This window comes from Polypterus senegalus, chromosome 8, assembly GCF_016835505.1.
Source record: "Polypterus senegalus isolate Bchr_013 chromosome 8, ASM1683550v1, whole genome shotgun sequence".
NCBI classification, from domain to species: domain Eukaryota; kingdom Metazoa; phylum Chordata; class Cladistia; order Polypteriformes; family Polypteridae; genus Polypterus; species Polypterus senegalus.
In genome coordinates, this window is record NC_053161.1 from 118,558,778 (window position 1) to 118,583,396 (window position 24,619).

At 38.7% G+C, this 24,619-nt stretch overlaps 1 protein-coding gene across 1 annotated transcript in view; it reads right to left on the reverse strand.

Annotated features, from left to right (window-relative positions):
• The window catches only part of washc3 (WASH complex subunit 3), a 32,967-nt gene extending 15,865 nt beyond the window's left edge, over positions 1–17,102 (reverse strand). Inside the window, exons 1-3 of the mRNA XM_039761709.1 lie at positions 16,896–17,102; positions 5,572–5,670; positions 1,237–1,302 (exon numbers count right to left, since the gene is read on the reverse strand). Of these exons, the coding sequence (XP_039617643.1) occupies positions 1,237–1,302; positions 5,572–5,670; positions 16,896–16,946 (216 nt within the window). The 5' untranslated portion in view covers positions 16,947–17,102. The remainder of the gene's footprint in view (positions 1–1,236; positions 1,303–5,571; positions 5,671–16,895) is intronic.
• Positions 17,103–24,619: the final 7,517 nt, after the last annotated feature.

Here is a 24,619-nt window from a genome sequence, read left to right on the forward strand (position 1 = left end):
TTGGCACATAAAATAAAACTTTCACGGTTGCTTTTAGTTTGCATGCTTCTGCTTACTATACTAAATGTGATGCCAAATTGTTTGTATCACGTACACAATATGTGGAATGTTTATGGGGAGGTACAGTTTTTAAAGGAATACTTCACACAAAAATAATCATATTTTTATTGTTTACCTATCCTGCATTGTTTGTAGTGATAGCCGTGAAAAAAATGTAATGTCATGTTTACAAGGAGAATGGAGATAACAAAATCTCCAATGGGTGTCACTGGTCACCAACATTGAACAATAGCAAACTGATAAAACAGTAAGTAACATATAAAAAAAAGTATCATGTTGGGGGATACATTAGATTTTTTTATCAATTATTTTCAATGCTAGTTCATCTGTATGCTGTGTCAGCAATGCTCATGAACATGGTGTATTCCAGTTTCTCAAAAATGTTTAGATCGAGTAACCAATGATAAGTTTTAATACACACTTCACACTGGCACTAGAAATCTATACGTGGATAGTGTAAATATGCAAAAGAAATGTGACCTTTCTAACCAAAGTACACCCTGAAACACTTGAATAAAAACATAAGTACAGCTTTTATGTTTGTAAGAAAATGGATGGAAACCACAAAAAAACTACCTTAAGGAAACTGAGGAATAAAGCTTATTGGACAAGTAGACGGAAATCATTAGGCTTTTTGTAAGTGATAGGCTCAGCTAGCAATGGAAGCATTCCAAAAATCAAAAATTTAAGTTGCCATGCTTTGGTATATATGAACATATAAAACCTGGCAACATTTCTGTAAGCATATCACATAATATCAACAATTTATGGAGTGTTCAGCTTACATCCATAATGATATAATGACTTTCATTACGCATTCGCATGTTCTCCCCATGTCTGCTCAGGTTTCCTCTGGGTACTCCGGTTTCCTCCCACAGTCCAAAGGCATGCAGGGTAGGTGCAATGACGATTCTAAATTGTCCCTAGTGTGTGCTTGGTGTGTGTGTGTGTGCACGCACCCTGCCCAGGGTTTGTTTGGCTCCAGCAGAAACCCCCCCAAAAACCCTGTAGTTAGGATATAGCGGGTTGGCTAATGGATGGATGGATTTTCATTAAAATTCTGGGTATAAGGTGGAATTGCTACATCCATTTCAAGAACCCTTCCTTCTCTTTTTTGTATTTATTCCATGACACTAACAGTCTGCTCTGCTGAGAGTTGTAATTAACAAAACCAACCTTAGCTTCCAAAATGTTTAAAGTTGTTTCAATTTGCTGAATACGCAGGGAGATTGATGACAGTTTCTGGAAGAAAGAAAAAAAAATGCATAATGTATCTTCAATACAAGACCAACCTTGAATGGAAATGCAATTAGCACTGTGCTACGTAAAGTGCTTACCTTCACTTTATTATATTTCAAAAAAGCAAAGACGCTTGTAAATCTTTCTCCTCTTCCTCCATGAAAAAATAGTCCTGATTGGATGGAGAATTTTATTTTACTTTATACTGATATATGTTAGCTATGCACTGAATAGGGCCAATTTATTTAAAATGCAACAATTGGTAGACAATAAAAAAAAAACGTATTTATCCCATTACAGTGTTGCAGGGAGTAAGTGCTTATCTCTGCAGTACTAAAAGCAAGACATGAATCATCCACAGATGGGTCAATGGTCCATTGCAAGGCACATTCACACATTTACTTTTACAGGTCTAATGTGTAGTCACCACATCTTGGGACGTGAGAGGACACCGTAGTACCCTTACAAAATCCAGAACATGGAGAAAGGTTGGACATTTACACTTATAGACTGGGCTGACAAACAAATGTGGGCACCCAAAGCTGTAAGGCAACATAATGAATCATGTCTCTGCTTACTTTAGGTCTCAACGAAATCTTTACTGAACTGAAAAATAACTACTATTGATGTCTCAAAACATATAAAGAAATGTGTCCACTGACAATGAAAGCTGGTTGAACAAAATGTGCCAATGTTTAAAACAATAATTGAAACAGGGAATAGAATATGATGTGATTTTTTGCTGTGTTGAAAATATATCTGGGACATGGACAAGGGAGAAAAGGCCGTTAACCTAATTCAGGGTCATGAGGGTCCATTATAAAGAAATATATCAAGTGTCGGTGAATCATATGTGTATTTGACATTTGTGATCAACCCCAAAAACTTTGGAGGATAGGGTCAATGGGCAAAAATGAATGTCCACTTCTGAAACACACATCTAAAAGCAATGTACACCTATCAAAGAGTATAAAGGAGATATAAATAAACTCAATGTTTAGAGTAACAATATAAGGAAAACTACGATAGGTTTTTAAGAGAAATGCACGTTTATTGTGAAGAAAGGACCAGTGCTTAGTACCTTAAAAAACTAAGTAAAAAAAGAACATTAGTTTGTGTCTTTTATCAAATTTAATGGATAATTTAAAATGTTATCACTATTACTGTAAGAGAAAACACTCTGAAAAACAAGGAAATAAACAACGAAAAGAACTGGGCCAGAGGGCCCAAACCAAAGTGATTTTCCTTTTAATTCTTGAAAGCAAGAGTCAAAAGTAAACTTTAAATATAGAGAAAAAGATCTGACGGAATCTAACTTGGCAAGATGACCCTGTCTGTGCTTCACCACATGATTTCCTGGACTTTAATTCTTGCATAACATTATAAATGTTTAAAGTTAGCTGAAATCACATTACTAATATACAAGGCAAGGCCAATGTAAGTCCTGTTGGCCAAGGAGATAAGCATAAAATTCTGTTAGTGAATAATTTATCAACTTATGCAGAAGCATTTGAAGAAATTGATTTAGCATGATAGAGCTCCAATAAGATTACGTTTATTGTCAAGTGTACACAATAAAACAAAATTCTTACTTGAACACAACCTCAGATTACTGATGACAAGAACAACAGAAAACACATAAAGCATACACAGAACACATGCATGTGTGAACAAGAACACGTACAGTATTTGTTATGACTAGCTATTCAATAATCTTACAACCTGTGGAAAGAAACTGGCTCTCTGAATTCGTTGCATGAATGCCAAGATTCCTCTGCCATTTGCCAGAAAGGAAATGTCAGTAAAACAACTGTGCCGAACGACTTTAACAATACTTTGTGCCTCTCTGAAAAAAATGAAAAAATACTGTATATATAAAATTTCAATTACAGGTATTTTGATAAATATTGCTAGTGTGATACAACTTATGATTTAAAACTCTCAAGGCCAAATACTAACAGTTTTATGCACCATATTTGTAAAGGAACACTAAAAGAAAAAAATGAACTTGAATATTTTTATTATAGTGTAAACGTATTTTACTAATCTTCTTAAAAAAATATATGTTTATTATCCATAGATCATTAGATAGATAGATAGATACTAAATGGAAAGAAATTAATTAAATAAAGATAACCATAATAAAATGCAACAACACTGCAGAAGCTTCTTGTGTTTTTCACAGTATTCAACTTGATTTAAGTTCTACATCTGTATATTCCTGGCACTTAAATATTTAGCTCCGGGATGAACAATCTGGAAATAAAATATAACCAGCACTCTAATTTTACTGAATAAATCCTAACCTGAAATTTTGTTTTCTGTGATATTTTTTATTTCAGAGCACTGAAACTCAGCATTATTTTTAAAGCAAGATTTTTTTTCACGTTAGATCACATTTACAAATTACTCTACATGTTTATTGTTACCAACTTACTGTTGCTAGTTTCTAGGAGACCCGCAAGACAGAATCTCACTGTACTTCATACACATGGTTGTAAACTTAAAACAGAAATAAAAACATTCTCGAAAATAATCAATGGCAAATTAAGTAAGCTATTGCACTACATACTTTAAATATAGTCAGAAAACAAACATTTTAAAAGTATTCGACTGGCAAGATCAGGCCTTTAAGAGGTTTGATGTGCTTGGGGAGCCAATTTCCTATCCTGGTAACATCAGGAGTGAGCTAGAAAGCAACCTTGGAAGGGATACTAGTTCACTGCAGGATCCACTTACACTTTCCTAATCAGTTAATTTAGAACGGCTACCCAGAGCATCTAGGAAAAAACTGAAACAAATGCTGAGAAATAATAATAATACATTTTATTTATATAGTGCCTTTCCTATGCTCAAGGCACTTACAGAACATAAGAAAGAACGGCAGGGTATACAGTATATAGCAGTGGTTCCCAAACTCGATCCTGGGGACCCACTGTGGCTACAGGTTTTTGTTCCAGCCAGATTCACAATCAGAGATAATAATAATCGATAACCGCTGATCTAATTTAATTAGCTGTTTTTTTTACTCTTCTCTTATTCTGCATTCAGAAAAACACAACAGTATGGTTTTGACATTTAGAAATCTTTAGATTTTTTCTAAAGCAATAAATGCTTAACTCTCTTTTGTTGTTTTCCTATTATTTCCCCCTTTTCTGTGTAGTTTTCTCCCTTCATTTAGCCCTAATAGTGACAATTAAAAACCAACATAGCAGACACCCGGGATGATGAAAGCTGCAATGATTTCAGTGTCAGACTCACTAGTTAGTGAATAATCAATTAAATAATCAGAACACCTGCTAAAGCACAATGAAAATTAGGTTGAAATACTGAATCCGACTTAAAAAAAAACCTACATATTCTCCACATAACTACAACTTCTCCATATAACTGCTTATTATATTTTAATAAAAATCTATCAGATTCAGTTTGTAATTTCTACATTGGCTTCAAAACACAGAAACTGGGAAATAATGACTCACTTAATTAGACTAAGAGTCCAATGAAAAACAGAAGTTGGCTGGAACAAAAACCTGCAGTCACAGTGGGTCCCCAGGAGCGAGTTTGGGAACCACTGGTATATAGCATTGTACAAACCAAATAAATAAATAAAGAAAGAAGATTACGACAGTGAATTCAGAGAACAAAAGAAGTAAAGAAGCATAACAGACAACATAATTGATGGTCTAGCACACACACACACACACACACACACACACACACACACATACAGGTTACATGAGCATCTTGACAGAGAGGTAAACTGAGAGAAAGGTAATAAAGTCAAGTAGAGCTAAAAGCCTTCCTGAACAGATGAGTTGTTTTTTAAAAGAATTCATGGAGTCAGCTGATCTGATTAATATCGGTAGGTCATTCCAGAGTCTGGGCGCTATACAGCTGAAGGCCCTGTCACCCATGGAGTGTAGATTAGTGTGGAGCACAACAAGATTGCCAGAATCAGAGGACCTTACTGAGCGGGCAGGCACATAGTGATGGAGGAGGCCACTGATGTAGTTTGGCGCGAGGTTATTTAAGGCTTTGTAGGTTATTAGTAGGATTTTATATTCGATTCTGTAAGACACACAAGAAATGTGCAGATCCCACACAAGATAATGACAGGATGTGACATATGAATGGAGGAAATTGGATCTGTAAGGTGACAGTGATAACTACTGTGCAAACCTTTCTAAGATGGAAATGTCATTAATACCATGAACCAGGACAAATTGATTCTGTGAAAAAAACGCAAGCTCTCCATAATAGAACACTTACCTCTTCACAAACAGATGAAAAGCGGTTAAGAAATTGGACTGTATGCACAATAAACTGGTTAAGGAATGCAACTATTCTTTTTTGTTGTATGGCAGGAACCTACGGTAAAAAAAAAAAAGTCACCATTAGCAAACCAGTGTTTAAGAACATTTTTTTAAATATTTCAATGGGAATTCAAATGGAAAAAAATGATTCCTTTGTCAAAACAATTCACACAAAAGCTTATACTGGCATGAGTTTTTACACAGACAAGTATCAAGAAGGCCACATAACAGACTTAGCAATTAAAAGAAAAGTGTTGGACCACCATGACCTTTAGAAGTATGCTGCCACAGAAGCAAAGAAAAGTGTGTCTCCATGATGCATTTTTGTCAATAAAATGAAGAACCAAGTTTGCTTGGTTAGACTTTGAAAATGTATGGTGTACCCCAATGTCCTGACTAAACTGCCCATCACGGCCTTGTCCACATTGGCTCCCTAATCATCCACTGTCCCTTACTGGCTCTCTCTCTCTCTCTTTCACCCCTTCACCACTTAATCACTAATATGCGGGGAACGTACAGGTGCAAAATGGTGCCGCTGCATCATCCAAGTGGGTGCTACAGATTAGAGGTATTGAAAAATGTACGGTGTACCCCAATGTCCTGACCAAAATGCCCAACACAGCCTTGTCCACATTGGCCCCCTAATCATCCACTGCCCCTTACTGGCTATCTCTTTCACCCCTTCACCACCTAATCACTAATAAGTGGGGAGCATACAGACACAAAATGGGGCCGTTGCATCATCCAAGTGGGTGCTACAGATTGGTGGTGGTTGAAGTAGCTCCCCACTCTCAATGTAAAGTGCTTTGAGTAGTTAGAAAAATCACAATATAAATTGTAATTAATTATAATAATACTTTATGATAAATCATCTCTTTGCACGTTTTGGCAAAAATCTCTTACTCTTATGACACCTGCCCAGTACAACAATATAAAAGCAGACTGTGAGTTGATTACATTGTGTTTCATGAAGGCCATGAAAATAGGTTCTCACAACCCTTGTAGTTGAACTGGTTGCTTTTCTTTTCAAAGCCTGTATCCACAATGTTTTTGCAAAACACTTGTTCTTACTACCAAAAGCCCATTCTTCTTCACAACTTAACCACTTCCCCCTAAATGTTTATCTGATAACTGAAATCACTTTAGGAAGGCTAAGGTCGATACTAAAAACAATACTGGTTCAAAGTCCAAAACGTCTTCATTGTGCAACACCAGGTAAGCTATATAAATTGTCTGCTCTGTTACTGGAAAAAAGTGGCAACATCTTAAGTCTGAAGAAGTTTAATTATTTGGTCTTGAAAACAACATAACACCTTAATAAATACACAGACACTGAAACAAGAATGTTTCTTTTTTTTTTGCAACATGTTAATTAAATCTGCCATACTGAGAATAACAGCAAAGGTTTGGTCCCCAAACTTCTCTTTGAGGCACTCCAGCCATTCCACGTGTTTGTTAAATTCCACCACCAGCACACCCGCTTCAAATCAATGAGGTAGTGACTAGCTAAACCATGGTGTGTGTTCTAATGGTGCAATTTAACATAAATGGGTGCAATAAATAGCAAACACAAATAATAGAGTGCTTCAATGAGAGACCTGGAAATGATATGGCTAACACATTTTGACAGCCCAAAAATAACAGATTGTATCAACAATGCTGTAGATAGAAAACACCAGTAAACCACACACTGGCTCTTCAACATGTGGTAATCAAGTTGTTAAAAAAAATTGAAAAAACTGGGCAAGCTGAACACAGCAAAAGACCCAAAAAGCTACCTGCTTCAGAAGAACAGTACTTTCTTAAGAATGAAATTCACTGAAGTGCAGCATCTGACAGAGTCATTAGATACAAAAGTAAATATTTTGACCAGGAAAAGAAGTGTTAAAGCAAATGGCCTTATTGGATGTGTTGCAGTTATGAAACCATTACTGCAAAAAGGCAACAAGTAAAAGAGATTGCAGTACAGAAAATACCATAATGCACAGTGACAACTAGTGGTAGAAAGTCTTAAGAAACAATGATGCAAAATTTTACAAAAACACCAGCATGTCAAAAGAGCTGACTCCAGCCTTTTGTGAAGCTTTGTCATTGGTATGGGGGTGCATTTTAAACCAACAGTGTATTGAAAATGCTCAGAAATCAATGGAATGCAGCCGAAAGAAGAAGTAGAAGAAGATGAATAATCAACAACATAAGCAAGTTGCATTACATCATATTGAACCTGTGGGAAAAAAGGGGCAAAAAATAAAATGTCATCTTTCAGCACCTAGTACAGTATATTTGGAGTGCAAGTATGTAGATGGAATACTAACAGTGTTAGGCCTCAACATGACAGGTGCTGTGGTGGATCAAAGAAATAAAGCAGCCAAACTCAAAAGAAGTATTATGGTAAATGCCTAAAGAAGCCTAAGGAAAATTATGCAAGACAACTTGAAAAAGGTCATACAGCATTACACCAAAAACTAAATTACTTCATTTTTGTATTTTAAGGCAGACCACACAATTTTTTTTATAACTTTAGACATTCTTTATACTTTTTATTATTTATTCTAATGTAATATAGTAATGTAAATGCACAAGTAAAATAAACAATTCTTGCCAAAATAACTACAGGTAGTTTAAAAATTATTTTTGAGTGGCCTAACATTTTTGTACATTACTGTACATATTAATGTACTGTGACAGATTAGGGTTTCCTCGCACCCTTGTACCCTCAGACACCACATCAGACACCAGATAAAAGTCCAATAATAGAATTTACTATAATAATAATGTGCACTAAGCACGCTCCTCTCCACAATACTCAATAAATAAATAAACACAAATCACAAATAAACCAATCCTCCACTCCCAGAAGCTTAGCCACCCTGCCTCCCAACTCAGCTCGTCTGTCTGGGATTTCCCACAGTCCTTTATAGTCCTTGACCCGGAATTGTTTGTCCCTCAGTCCGTGTGACTTTCTATCACTTCCGGGTCAGGTAAAAACTTCTTTTTCTTCAACCTGGAAGTATGTCATTCCTCCCGTTCGTGACCAGGACACACTTCCAGGTTATGGGGCATATATGAGTCTACGAGCCTCGCTACAGCGATTCCATGTGGTCCCCGGGGGACGTCCATGCTGTCGGGAGAGCTCCTCCTGGCGGCCTGGGGCCGAGGGCCGGCAACTCCTGCCGAACATCCATCACAGTACATTATAATATATACATATTTTACTCCTTCTAATTCAACCGGTATGGACAGTGATGAAAGTACAGGTTGATATCAGAGAAGGCTAGACAAAGGAAAAGCCATGGAACCAGATGGGAGTCTAACCTTGAGTTTTTAAGGACTATGATGACCAACTTTGTGGCATCCTCTATCACTTGCTAAATCTGTCACCAAAGCTCCAGAATGGCCTGCTGCCATGGAAAATATTCTGCATTGTTCCAGTTACAAAGAAGACAAGCACACTTTAACCCAATGACTATAGACTGATGCCTTTAATATCCCACAACATGAATACTTTCGAGAGGCCAGTCCTGGACAACATGAGTCCTCGAGCCCACGTGTCAAAGACCACTTGGACCTACTGCAATTTGCCTATGGGAGAAAGATTGTTGTGTAAGATTCAATTATTATCTATCTGTTCCAAAAGTCTTATTCTCATCTGGAGAAAGTCAGCAAACCACAGTTTGTTAGGCTCAAGTATTGTCTCTTTAATATGGAAGTGAGCAACACTGGAGTCATTTATCTGTTTACATTGTACTCCTCAGAATATGAATATAACATCAGGTCATGTCACTTGCAGAAATTCTCAGATAATTCTGCCCTAACTGGGTTTATTGATAAGGGGGGTCAGACAGTGTATGGTGATCACGTAGAAAGCTTTGTTTCTAGGTGAAATGAAAATTGTCTACAATTCAGCACTTCCATATTTCCAGTCATTACTTGGAATGGATGTGGTGCACAATGAAGTCAAGCTGGACTGGTCTAGTAAGACACTGGAACTTTATAAGTAAGGTCAGAGCGGACTCTTTTTTTCTTATGAGACTGTATTTCTTTAATGTGGGTAGCGATATCCTATACATGTTCTACAATTCTGTGATGGCCACTGTGATTTCCTACTCTGTGGCATGCTGGGCAGGTGACAACATTCCTAGAAAGGCCTACCAAATCAACAAACTGAATAAAAAAAAAAAAAAAGACAGGCTTAGTTATGGGGCATATAATGGACCCATTGGAGGTAGTAGTTTCTCTCTTTGAAACACTAGCATTATGTACTTTTAGTCAACAAAATATTCAGCAGAAGTGTGTTAATTAATGCTACTGGGCCTCTTTCTTTACTACAATAGTATGCCTGCATAATGCCTCAATTTGAGTGCTCTCTTATCATTAGCCAAGCCATTGTTATTATTTTTTGTATTATTGTTGTTTGTGTTTGTCAGGCCATGTAGGTTTGCTGTGGCTATTATTTGTTTTAACATTTCTTGAGCCTCTGTAAATTTCACTTTGGGACAGTTCCAAGTACTATCTACTATACTGTATCCTTATGTTGCAAGTCATCTTGAATGAAAAGATCTGCCATATAAAAATACTAAAAGTTGTATTAAATTTGTTTCCTATTTGGTCATTGCCTTCGATTTACTGCTGAGCATGCAACACAGTATTATATTCAATGCAGAACCAACTTGCCTACACATTTAAGATCTGTTATAATGGGCAGGTCTGAGGGTCTTCCTTACTTAAATTGGTTTGAATCCTACCTGACAGGTAGAAAATTCTTTGTAAGTTGTGGTAATTATACTTCAAAGACACATAATATTCTATATGGTGTTCCACAAGGCTCTATCCTGGGTCCGCTGCTGTTCTCAATCTACATGCTTCCGTTAGGTCAGATTATTTTGGGGTATAATGTGAGCTACCATAGCTATGCTGATGACACACAACTGTACTTATCAATAGTCGCCTGACGACCCCGACTCTCTTGATTCACTGACACAATGTCTTACTTGTGTTTCTGAATGAATGAGTAGTCATTTTCTCAAACTAAATAAAGAGAAAACTGAAATTTTAGTGATTGGAAATAATGGATATAATGAGGTTATTATTAGAAATAAACTTCATGTATTAGGATTAAAAGTCAAAACGGAGGTAAGGAATTTAGGGGTAACTATTGACTCTGACCTGAATTTTAAATCACATATTAATCAGATTACTAGGACAGCATTTTTCCACTTAAGAAATATAGCAAAAGTTAGACCCCTTAAAACCTTGCAAGATTCTGAGAAATTAATCCACGCTTTTGTTTTCAGTCAACTAGATTACTGTAACACTCTCCTCTCAGGACTAGCCAAAAAAGACATAAGTCGATTGCAACGAGTGCAGAATGCAGCTGCTAGAATCTTAACTAGGAAAAGAAAATCTGAGCACATCTCTCCAGTTTTGATGTCACTACATTGGTTACCTGTGTCATTTAGAATTGACTTTAAAATAGTGCTTATGGTTTACAAAGACCTAAATAATCTCGCTCCATCTTATATTTCGGAATGTCTTACACTCCAAATCATAACCTTAGATCTTCAAATAAGTGTCTGCTTAGAATTACAAGAACTAAACTTAAAAGACGCGATGAGGCGGCCTTCTGCTGTTATGCACCTAAAATATGGAATAGCTTGTCAACAGGAATTCGCCAGGCTAATACAGTGGAGCACTTTAAAACAATCCTGAAAACACATTACTTTAACATGGCTTTCTCATAGCTTCATTTTAGTTTAATCCTGATGCTCTGTATATTCAATTAATTATCATGATTATTCATGGTGGCTCCAAAATCTGTACTAACCCCTACTTTCTCTTCTGTTCTTTTTCCGGCTTCCTGGGGTGGTGACCTGCGCCACCACCACCTGATCAAAGCACTGTGATGTCCCTACATTGATGGATTAAAGGCCAGAAGTCTACATGACAGTCACCATCATGTTCTTGAGAAAAGTTCACCATCAAGTTCTCTGAGAACCCTGAATACCACGAGGACTGATTGAGGTCATTCACAGTTGTGCTTGAAAGTTTGTGAACCGTTTAAAATTTGATATTTCTGCATAAATATGACCCAAAACATCATCAGATTTTCAATCAAGTCCTAAAAATAGATAAAGAGAAACCAGTTAAACATATGAGACAAAAATATTATACTTGATCATTTATTTATTGAGTAAAATGATCGATTATTACATATTTGTGAGTGGCAAAAGTATGTGAACCTTTGCTTTCAGTATCTGGTGTGACCCCCCTTTGCAGCAATAAGTGCAACTAAACTAAACTGCCGCATTCATCTTTCCCTCGATTGCAACCAGTCGTCCTGTTCCTGCAGCTGAAAAACACCCCCACAGCATGATGCTGCCACCGCCATGCTTCAATGGTTGTCTCCACACATACCGCTTAGAATTAAGGCCAAAAAGTTCTATCTTGGAGTTTGCTAAAAGACACCTGAAGGACTCTGAGATGGTGAGAAATAAGATTCTCTGGTCTGATGAGACCAAGATAGAACTTTTTGGCCTTAATTCTAAGTGGTATGTGTGGAAACAACCAGGCACTGCTCATCACTTGTCCAATACAGTCCCCACAGTAAAGCATGGCGGTGGCAGCATCATGCTGTGGAGGTGTTTTTCAGCTGCAGGGACAGGACGACTGGTTGCAATCGAGGGAAAGATGAATGCGGCCAAGTACAGGGACATCCTGGACAAAAACCTTCTCCAGAGTGCTAAGGACCTCAGACTGGGCCGAAGGTTTACCTTCCAACAAGACAATGACCCTAAGCACACAGCTAAAATAACGGAGGAGTGGCTTCACAACAACTCTGAGACTGTTCTTGAATGGCCCAGCCAGAGCCCTGACTTAAACCCAATTGAGCATCTCTGGAGAGACCTAAAAATGGCTGTCCACCAACATTTACCATCCAACCTGACAGAACTGGAGAGGATCTACAAGGAAGAATGGCAGAGGATCCCCAAATCCAGGTGTGAAAAACTTATTGCATCTTTCCCAAGAAGACTCATGGCTGTATTAGCTCAAAAGGGTGCTTCTACTAAATACTGAGCAAAGGGTCTGAATACTTAGGACCATGTGATATTTCAGTTTTTCTTTTTTAATAAATCTGAAACAATTTCAAAAATTATTTTTTTTGTCTGTCAATATGGGGTGCTGTGTGTACATTAATGAGAAAATTTTTTTTCATGATTTTAGCAAATGGCTGCAATATAACAAAGAGTGAAAAATTGAAGGGGGTCTGAATACTTTCTGTACCCACTGTACATGTGATGCATTTATATTTTGCCATGTTTTTATCAATTCATAATTAAAAGCACACCAACCAAATGATCAATTGCTTTTCACTACTGCACACAATTTTAATGTCAGTTTAAAAGCAATACAAAAGCATACTGCATTTTAACTCTTGTCCATGTACCGAGTAAAAGGAAAGGAAACATATGTTATTTTCCTGAGTGACTTCTCCAAGTGTACTGCATTTCGATTCATGACTATTTAATTAATCATGCTAAAACTGACTTTACTCAAATAACCAATAAGCATTAAAAAGTGGGGCAAGGGGCATCAACCAGTTGAGGTAAGAGGCGTTCCCATCACAGGTTTGTTCACTGAGCACTAAAAGATAGGGAATGGAAAACTGATAAGGCAGGAGATTTACCATCTTATTGAACAGGTGGAAGCTGGTGATGTAAATGACGACTGGTTGCTGGAAAGGGTCAGTGTAATAGAAGCAGCGACAGGAGAAGAGTGTACAACCTCTACAGTATCATCCTTAGATCACACTCAAGACCTAATGTCCCAAAGAGCTTCAGCATACAATTACATATCATCAACTGGGGCGCATGTACACCAATATTCCCCTAAATATTGTTTGTAAATACCAGCAGAAGGAGATGACTGTACAGGCTACCGCTAAACGTCTTGATGTATTTATAAAGTCAGGACTATCAGAAAAAGAATAAATAATATCAAATAAGGCCAGCTTAACACATTATTTAAGCAACACTTCTCACCATTTTGGTTAATCACTGACAAAATTTATGCTAGCTGCCAAAATATAGAAATGTTTAGAAATGAAACGCCTTTTACCTTAACTGTTAATGCCCCTTGCCTCGCCTTTTTTTGCCAATTCATCATTTGATTACATTCAGTTTTGGAAGAATTAATGCATGGTCTTAAATGGAAATGCAATAAACTTGGGCTGCTAAGTGAAAAACAATACATTTGCCTTGCTTTTAGTTATGACACATGACCAATGGACATGAAATAAAAATTTATATGCCTTTGCATTGCATTTCAAACTGACATGAAAAAGGTGTGTCACAGTAGAAAGCAATCAATTAGTGAGGTGATATGACAGGATGAAACTGACAAAATGAAATGCACCCATATGCATATGCATTGCAGTGTACTAAAATGTTGGATTGTATTACATTTTGGCACGAATAATCTTCCACATTGAAGGATCAGTGATAGTCCTTTTATTAGTTTTATTTTACTTACTCTCATTGGGTCTGAATACTTCTAATTACTAGGTATGGGTATGCACTACAGCTAGGCAGGTTACACATGGCTACTACACACGTCTATATACTGTAGCCAGATGAAATGCAGTGCTCTGAATGTCCTCATCAAGTGTTTTACTAGCTGTACAGCATGGAACAGCCATAATCTCCTTAAACTACAAAAAGAAAAAGAAAAATCTATTATTAGCTGTTGTTAAATAAAAAAGGGGGACCTTAAAGGAAAAACTTAATTATCTAAAATAGTCAATTAAGCCATAAGAAAACAATTTAGATGTCGTTATGGATTTAGAGCCAATTTTTCAAGAACATATTAACTATATTACAAAGATTGACTTTACTCACTTAAGAAACAGGGCAAGTTAAACATTATATATGTGAAAAACTAATACACGCTTTTGCTTTTAGCAGAGCAGGTTATTATAAAGCACTGCTTTCAAGAATGCCAAGAAGATATACAAACAGACTTATAATTGCTTATTCTAAATCTATAATCTAAACCTATATGCTTCATCGATCCCTCTCCCACCTGGACAGAGGCAGTGGTGCTGTAAGAATTATGCTTTTGGACTTCTCTAGCGCCTTCAACACCATCCAACCTCTGCTCCTTAGGGATAAGCTGACTGAGATGGGAGTAGACTCACACCTGGTGGCATGGATCGTGGACTATCTTACAGACAGACCTCAATATGTGCGTCTTGGGAACTGCAGGTCTGACATTGTGTGTAGCAATACAGGGGCACCGCAGGGGACTGTACTTTCTCCGGTCCTGTTCAATCTATACACATCAGACTTCCAATATGACTCGGAGTCCTGCCACGTGCAAAAGTTCGCTGATGACACTGCTATTGTGGGCTGCATCAGGTGTGGGCAGGAGGAGGAGTACAGGAAACTAATCAAGGACTTTGTTAAATGGTGTGACTCAAACCACTTACACATGAACACCAGCAAGACCAAGGAGCTGGTGGTGGATTTTAGGAGGCCCAGGCCCCTCATGGACCCTGTGATCATCAGAGGTGACTGTGTGCAGAGGGTGCAGACCTATAAATATCTGAGAGTGCAGCTGGATGACAAATTGGACTGGACTGCCAATACTGATGCTCTATGTAAGAAAGCTCAGAGCAGACTATACTTTCTGAGAAGGCTGGCATCCTTCAACATCTGCAGTAAGATGCTGCAGATGTTCTACCAGACGGTTGTGGCGAGTGCCCTCTTCTACGCGATGTTAAATGTTGATTTATTTTGTTTTATAATTGTGTCTTTCATTTTTCTATTCTTTAATATGTAAAGCACTTTGAGCTACTGTTTGTATGAAAATGTGCTATATAAATACATGTTGTTGTTGTTGTTGTTATCTATCTATCTAAATGCAGCAGCAACAAACTTAAACAAGAACAGAAAATCCAAACCCAAATCACCCATATTATTAAATTGGTATAAGGCACTAAACAATGTTATATCTTCCTATATTTCAGAATGTGTGTCCTCAGCCATCCCCAATTGTAATCTTAGATCCTTACTGTAGACACTGGCCTAAGCATAACTGAAAACACACTTTAACTCATCCTTTTTATTATTTATGGCACATTGATCCTACAAAATTAGAATTAATTGCACATTTACAGATGTGGCATGTACAGGCTATTTTCATATTTAACACAGGCCATCAAGCTATTGGGTTTATCAAATCGCTAAGCTGTCCCAACATCTCTTCTATATTCCTCTTAAAAGTTGTCCAGGACTCGGTAGTTGGTTCCACATTCCCACAACTCTTTTGAGTAAAGAAGTGCTTCTTAGCTAAATGCACTTTTCCCTTAATTTCCACTGATGTCCTCGAGTATGCGACTCGCCATTAAACTGAAAGGCAGATGGACTGGAAGAATTCTGCTGGATAAAGGTGCTAGACCTCCCCGTTAGGGAACCAAGCCAGGTTTTCAGCGTGAAAGGTGGGGACAGTGGTATCGCTAGACTAACGAGGAACAAGCTTTGTACAACTAACAGATCAGTCTAATTATGCATATTATTTTTTTTCCAGTTCCTAATCACTACTTCTGTCTTTTTCTCTTTCTGGTATCCGGTGGTGGTGCCCTCTGCCAATGCAATCTGCCCAACGTAACACTGCAGCATCCTTCAGTGTTGAAAAGCATGAAGGGTGTCACAGTTAAACAGATAAACGAATAATGCTTTTCACATTAAAGTACTCTAAAATGAAGGGGGGTTATGCTAGTTGTGTTTTGGACTTGCAAACCTTACTGAATTTGGCACTTTTGTTGTTTTTACTGTAATCTGTATATTGTTACTTGTCAAGTTCTTCAAGCTACACTTCAACATTTATTTCTCGAGCATATTCTGCACGAAAAATTCCGCTCCCTGTCGCGGTCCTTGTGGAGTTTGCACGGTCTGTCCGTGTATAGGTGAGCTTCCCTTCCATATTACTAATGAAGTTTTGGGATTTTGACTGATCAAAAAAAAAATACATATCAATAAATATGTTATATGTATCGAATGCACCCGCATCTGTCCTCGACACTTCCAACACACCCTTTCAGGCACGACGAGACGGAGACATTCAACTGTCCAGAGACAAATGCTTATTTTTTTTTTTTGACGCGCCCCAAATATATAAACACTTGAACTGTATACTGTGTATTAAATGTGCTTCTGGAAAGTACAGAATATCACGTCGCTACTTGCGGAAAGCTTTTAAACAAGCGAAACGTAAAACACCAACCTTTGTCAAGTCAATTCCTGAACCCACGATTGGCAGTCCGTCCTCGTCCATGCCTCTACATGCATTCGTTACGAAAACTAAAAAAACATGTACAGGACAGGGTTTCAGCGCGTATAAACAATTAAATAGTGTTTTATCTGTCGCAGTAACTGCTGTACTTCATATTGTCAGCTGAACTTTCACGTGATCTATCAAAAACTAAAGGCACTTTGACCCGGAAGTCCAAACACGATGCCTCCGCAGCTCCGTGAGTCAGTAGCTCGCGGGATAGCCAATTGGATTGCAGCTTTTTGTCACTTTACGTCAACGTCGCCGCCATATTGCGAGTGGCACTGCTGTGGAATGAAGTAATGAATAATGTACTGCTTGGGATTGTACAAACCGCTGTACGCTCCAAACCAGATCCCGGGGGATTCAATTTCATAGGTAAGGCTGAACAATTGTTTTGGTTATATTTGGCCATTAGAAAATCCCGTTTTATAATCTTAGTACCCAAGGTCACCTTACAATATAAATTACCATTAGTAAAATTAAAACAGGATAATGATAAATCAAAAAGCAATAATTAGCAAACAAACAAAGATTACTGGCAGTAACAGTGCAAAATTCACAATTGGTAAGCCAGTTTGAAAAGATAAGTTTTGAGGGCAGTTTTAAAATGTGTTATTGAATCGAGCTGACATATATGAGAGGGAAGAGAATTCCCGAGTTGAGGAGCACTATGAGAGACGCTCGAGCTCCCATAACACTGAGTCTGATGTGCAGAACAGAAAGTCGAGCTGCAGATGAGGATCTGAGTGAGCAAGAGGAGTGCAGGTCTGTAGGAGATCAGTGAGGTTGTGGAGAGCTTTAAATGTTAAGAGCAGGATTTAGTACTGTATTCTGTAGTTAACAGGGAGCCAGTGAATTTGAGAGAGAATCTATACTAAAAAAATGCAAAGCCCTCACTGACTCACTCACTCACTGACTGACTCACTCATCACTAATTCTCCAACTTCCCGTGTAGGTAGAAGGCTGAAATTTGGCAGACTCATTCTTTACAGCTTACTTAACAAAAGTTGAGCAGGTTTCATTTTGAAATTCTATGCGTAATGGTCATAACTGGAACGTATTTTCGTCCATATACTGTAATATAATGCAGCTCGATAGCCGTGGGAAGCGGAGTTTCATATTAAAATATTTAACCAATCACATTTCAGCCGTCATTTGTTGCCAGGCATAGAGAATAGACTGCAGCTCAATAGCCGTGGGAGGCAGAGTTTCGTATTAAAGCATTTAAACAATCACATTTCAGCTATCATTTGTTGCCAGGCAGAGAGGCTTTCACAATCTGTTGTGAAGGCACTCTAACACAGAATAAATGTCGATTAACCTGTTGCTTCAACCATCAGATTTTGAGTTGGTGTCAGTAGGGCCCTCTAGCAGGCGTACGGCAACGTCACCGTATTCAAACCCATTGATTGGATAGAAGCCGATATGAGGAACTCTACAAGGCCACTAAACCCTCCGAGTGAAAGATCGTCGCATGCACTACGGCCAACTCCATGGCAGTATTCTGGACAATATTATTTGCCAGACACAGACCACATTTCAAGACCATGAAAACCTGATGTTTGTCATGCTCCTCAAGCCCCAGAAGTTTTGGGAATACAAGAAAAATTTCATGCATGCAGCCTTCTCCGATTTAACACAAGAGCCACGGAGCGCTATCGATGATTTTGCAGGAGAATCTCCCACTGATCTTCTTGACTTCCTTCATCAGAAAAATCTGAATGAGAGCATGGGGCAGCTGTTCACATTGGTATATTTGGCGGTGAGCATTCCTGTGTACACTGCTTCTGTCGAGCGGACATTTTCAGCCCTAAAGCGAAATCAAACTTATGCCAGAAATACCATAGGGCAGGTTCGCCTTTCAGCATTAGCTTCGATGGCGATAGAAAGTGAGGTTTTGATGGAACTGAAGCGCATGAATAATCCGTAGGACAGAGTAATTGAACTGTTTTTGAGGAAAGAGAGATGGATTTTGTTTACAAATAATCCGAATTTTTGGTGAGTAAAATGTTGCGATTTTCCTAAATAATATTGCAAGTTTATGAGTTATTATTGATGTTTTTTATGTGTGTCGCGGCTGTGGCTGCAGTAGAATGGAACTTGTTCATCCCTGGTTTGTCTATAAAATAAGACAGGAGTTATCTTTTATATATATATATATATATATATATATATATATATATATATATATATATACACCCCGATCTACATACTGTCAAATAAATGAACCACACGCTGTGGCGCAACACAAGAGGCTTCACCTCTAGCGCTGACGTCCGAGGTTCGATTCCCGAGAGGAGGTGCAGTGAGTGTGTACACCTGATGAGCCCAGAATTACGGCGAGACACGTGCCGTGTACTGTTTGCATTATTTGACAGTAAAACTATTTCAATATATTCAATATATATATATATATATCAGCGCTTCCCGATTCATTTTACCCTCGCACCCCCTTGGTTTGAGAAGAAGTATGAAAAAATATGAGGTTAATGCAGAAAAACAGATCACCAATTGAAGCTTTTTGAATAATGGATACTTTATTCGCCATCAATAATTGTTTTGGTAAAGCCATACTCAGTGTAATCTTCCTTCCATGTTCTAATTTTTTCGCGACTAGCCATGATTAAATGAACGGTAAAAAAGTAAGAGAGAAGCGAGGGTGATTTATCCAGGCAGGCAGGCAGCAGCTCAATAGTTCGAATTTGGATATAAGTAGGTTCTATTTAGTCGACAGAAATATCTTTGGTAGGAATGTAAGTTGAATTTAGTCTTTAAATTTCTATGGTGAAGAAAAATGTATGTAATGATGACTAAATTTAACTTACATTCCTACCAAACATATTTCTGTCGACTAAATAAAAATTACTTCTATTTAAAATTTAAATAGAACTTGAACAGATACGATAGTTCATAATAGCCATGCAGCACTAAGTGCACGTAAGAGCAGGAGTCATCCATTTTAACAAGCAGCATATTGCACTGATACGAAATAGCCTGCCCATTTAATTATTTAGGAATGGATAGATAAATTAAGATTTTGTACAAATAATGTTTTTAATTTTTCTTCCTCGATGGATTCTGGCACCCCCAGCAACATCTGCTCGCACCCCAAAGGAGATATATATATATATAAATAGAGGCATGTTTCTCGCGAAAGTGAATCGCTATATGCAGCGTGTAAAACAGTTTGCGAGGGGTATCCCATGGGATCCTTAAAACAATCCTTTAAAACTGAGATTAAAAAAGAATGAAGGAAGCTGTCTTTAAAAACAAATAAGCCCTGTGCCTCTGTTTCATTACCGTCTCACCTGCTTCACCAATGCAGGCCCTGCAACAGTCGAGACGCTGTCTCAGCAGCTGACCTTCTCTGTGCCTGACCGGTTCACACAGAGGCACCACACGACGCGGCAGGACTATCTAAGAGGAATCATGTTTGTCACGGATGTGAATCGCTGTATGCGGCGTGTAAAACAGTTTGTTTGTCGCAGATGTGAATCGTTGTATGCAGCGTGTAAAACAGTTTCCGAGGGGTTTTCCATGGTCTTAGATTCGGTGGCCGGGTGTCTGTCAGTTGCTCTTGCGACCGGGCACATGACCAGGCAGTGTGTATGCTTCGAGTGCGAGGGTGGACGCGACAGGACCATCTAAGAAAAATCATTTCATGGCTGTGAATCGCTGTATGCTGTGTGTAAAACAGTTTGTTTGTCGCAGATGTGAATCGCTGTATGCGGCGTGTAGAGCAGTTTGCGAGGGGTATCCCATGGTCTTACAGTTGGTGGGCGAGTCTCTGTTGCTCTTGCGAGTGGGCACATGACCAGGCAGTGTGTGTGCTTCGAGAGCGTGGGTGGACGCGACAGCACCATCTAAGAAGATTAATATTTGTTGCGGATGTAAATCGCTGTATGCAGCGTGTAAAACAATTTGTCGCGAATGTGAATCGCTGTATGCAGTGTGTAAAACGCTGTATTGTATGTTGCCCTCTCCAGAGTTACATCTTTTCATTCACCTACAGTCGTATACACAATGAAGTAACCAGTCTTTAAAAACCGAGTTTTCGGTTACGATGCACGACCGCGTGCGCCATAGCAAATTGTTTAACACGCTACATACAGCAATTCGCATCCGCGACAAACATGTCTCTTCTTAGATGCTCCTGCACTTTGTACACACCGCCCTCCCACCTCGCTACCACTGTGGTCTGGTGTCTTCGTTGATTATATATAGAAAGGCAGCCAAAACCGCACAGAGCAATGAAAAGCCTACGTGAGTCACAGCTGCATCTGGACTGTGCAAAGACGACAATGACTCGAATGACGAGTTGGAGGTGGGCACATGAGCAGGCAGTGCATACTGGACGAGAAATCAGCAGACTAGCATGACGGAGGCAACAGAGTGGATGTCTTTCTCCTCTCCTCCCGTTCCACCCTCCACGCCTGAGCGCCGCACGGACGATTGTGTGTTGGTTCGTTCCGTGCATTGTTACAATGTTGCTTTTCTTGCTGATTTATTACATTTCCGATTTTTCAAATGTTAATTTTCTCCCTGTGCTTAAAAATCATTAAAAAAACTGATTATGCGGCGTGTAGTACGCTGCAGGTTGGCTAGTAGGTGTACTATGTTCAGTGGATTTAAATCAGCAGATTATTATCCTGGCAGCAGAATTTTGAAAAAGTTGTAAGCACTGGATAAGTTTTTGTGGGATGCCAGATAGAATAGCATTACAGTAATCTATACGTGAGGTGACTCGGGCATTAACCAATACTTCAGTACTGTGTTGTGTAAGAACAGGACATCTAGAAATGTTTCGGAGATGGAAGAAGGCAGTCCGAGAAATGTTACTTATATGGGAGGAATTATTTAATAACGTGTTATTGTGTGTAATCCCCCGTGATCTGGTTTGGAGCATACAGCAGTTTGTACAATTCCGAACAACACATGTGTGAGGCATCTTTATCCATTAATTCACTCAACAGCAGTGCCACTCACAATATGGCGGCGACATTGATGTATGATGCTGCTGGTCCTGCGGCGTCTAGTAATTCTATGTCTATGATGGTGTGTATATCATAGACATATATAGATAGACGCCGCATTCATTGTGTTGCCCAGTCGACACGATAAGTCAGCGCGTCCGCCCTATTGCGAGTGGCAAAAGTGCCATTAAACTAATACAGGTAGACGTGGAAACCGGGTTTTCTGATGAAAAAACAATAACGTTTAAAACAGTATCGATTACATACAACAGATTTTGGCGAATTGTTTACATGCAATTATTTATATACATTTATACACTAATAATGGCAATAATTAAATAATAATAAGAATTATTATTATTAAATAATTCCTCCCATATAAGTAACATTTCTCGGACTGCTTTCTTCCATCCTCCTGTTCTTAGGCAACACAGTACTGAAGTATTGGTTAATGCCCGAGTCACCTCACGTATAGATTTCTGTAATGCTATTCTATCTGGCATCCCACAAAAACTTATCCATCGCTTACAACTTCTTCAAAATTCTGCTACCAGGATAATAACCTGCTGTTCTAAATCCACTGAACATATTACGCCGATTCTCTCTCAACTTCACTGGCTCCCTGCTAACCACAGAATACAATCCTAAATCCCGCTCTTCACATTTAAAGCTCCCTCCCCGTCCCCCCACCCCTCTGATCTCCTACAGACTTACACTCTTCTCGCTCACTCAGATCCTCATCTGCAGCTCGACTTTCTGTACCGCATGTCAGACTCAGTGCTATGGGAGCTCGAGCGTCTCTCATAGTGCCCCTCAACTCAGCTACTGACATAACAATTTTGTTCATTTATTTTACTGTTGTGTGTTTAAAATGCATCATCTTTATTTCAGCCTTAAAGAGTGAAGCATCAAAGGATGATTTATGACACCCTGGAGATATTATGTTTGTGAGTTAGAAACATTTTATATATACAGTACATATACACACAAACAATATATACTGTATACACTCACCAGCCACTTTGTTAAGTACACCTTGCTAGTACTAGGTTGGACCTACTTTAGCCTATATAACTGCTGTAATTCTCTGTTTCATAGATTCAACTAGGTGCTGGGAACATTCTTCAGGTATTGTGGTCCATATTGACATGATAGCATCACACAATTTGCATAGATTTGTCAGCTCCACATCCATGATTCGAATCTCCCATTCCACCAAATACCAAAGGTGCTCTAATGGATTGAGATCTGGTGATAGTGGAGGCCATTTGAGTACACTAAAGTCATTGTCATGTTCAATAAACCAGTCAGAGAGGATTTTAGCTTTGTGACGTGGCACGTTATCCTGCTGGAAGTAGCCATCAGAAGATGGGTACATTGAGGTCATAAAGGCATGGACATGGTCACCATCAAAACTCAGGTAGGCTGTGACATTTAAACAATGCTCAATTGGTACTAAGGGGCCAAAAGTGTTAAAAGAAAATATCCCCCACACCATTACACCACATCCACCAACGTGAAACATAGCTAAAAGGCAGGATAGATCCATGCTTTCATGTTGTTGAAGCCAAATTCTGACCCTACCATCTGAAAAGGTGTAGATGAAACCAAGACTTATCAGAACAGGCACCATTTTTCCAATCCTCTACAGTCCAATTTTGCTGATGCCCGTGTGAATTGTAGACTCAGTTTCCTGTACTTAGCTGACAGGGGTAGGACCTGGTGTGATCTCATGCTGCTGTAGCCCATCTGGTGCAAGGTTCAATGTGTTGTGTCTTCAGAAATGCTCTTCTGGATACCTTAGTTGTAGTGAGTGGTTATTTAAATTATGTGTTGCCTTTCTATTAGCTCAAACAGTCTGGCCATTCTCCTCTGACCACTGGCATCAACAAGGTATTTTTGCCCAGAGAACTGCCACTCATTAGATAGTATTCTGTTTTTTTCTCTGTCAACCCTAAAGATGGTTGCGCTTGAAAATCCCAGTACATCAGCAGTTTCCGAAATATTCAGAGGAGCCCTTCTGGAACCAACAACCATGCTATTTTCAAAGTTACTTAAATCACCTTTCTTCCCCATTCTGATGCTTGATTTGAACTTCAGCAGGTTGCTTTCACTAAGTCTACATGCCTTAATGCATTGAGTTGCTGCCATATGAACTTGAACAGGTATACCTAATAAAGGATCCAGTGAGTGTATACACACACAGTATATACAATGCATCCAAAAAGTAAGTTTACTTGACGTTTTTGCAAATTTATTAAAAATAAAAAAACTGAGAAATCACATGTACATAAGTATTCACAGCCTTTGCTCAATACTTTGTCGATGCACCTTTGGCAGCAATTACAGCCTCAAGTCTTTTTGAATATGATGCCACAAGCTTGGCACACCTATCCTTGGCCAGTTTCGCCCATTTCTCTTTGTAACACCTCTCAAGCTCCATCAGGTTGGATGGGAAGCGTCAGTGTACAGCCATTTTAAGATCTCACCAGAGATATTCAATCGGATTCAAGTCTGCGCTCTGGCTGGGCCACTCAAGGACATTCACAGAGTTGTCCTGAAGCCACTGCTTTGATATCTTGGCTGTGTGCTTAGGGTCGTTGTTCTGCTGAAAGATTAACCATCGCCCCAGTCTGAGGTCAAGAGCACTCTGGAGCAGGTTTTCATCCAGGATGTCTGTGTACATTGCTGCAGTCATCT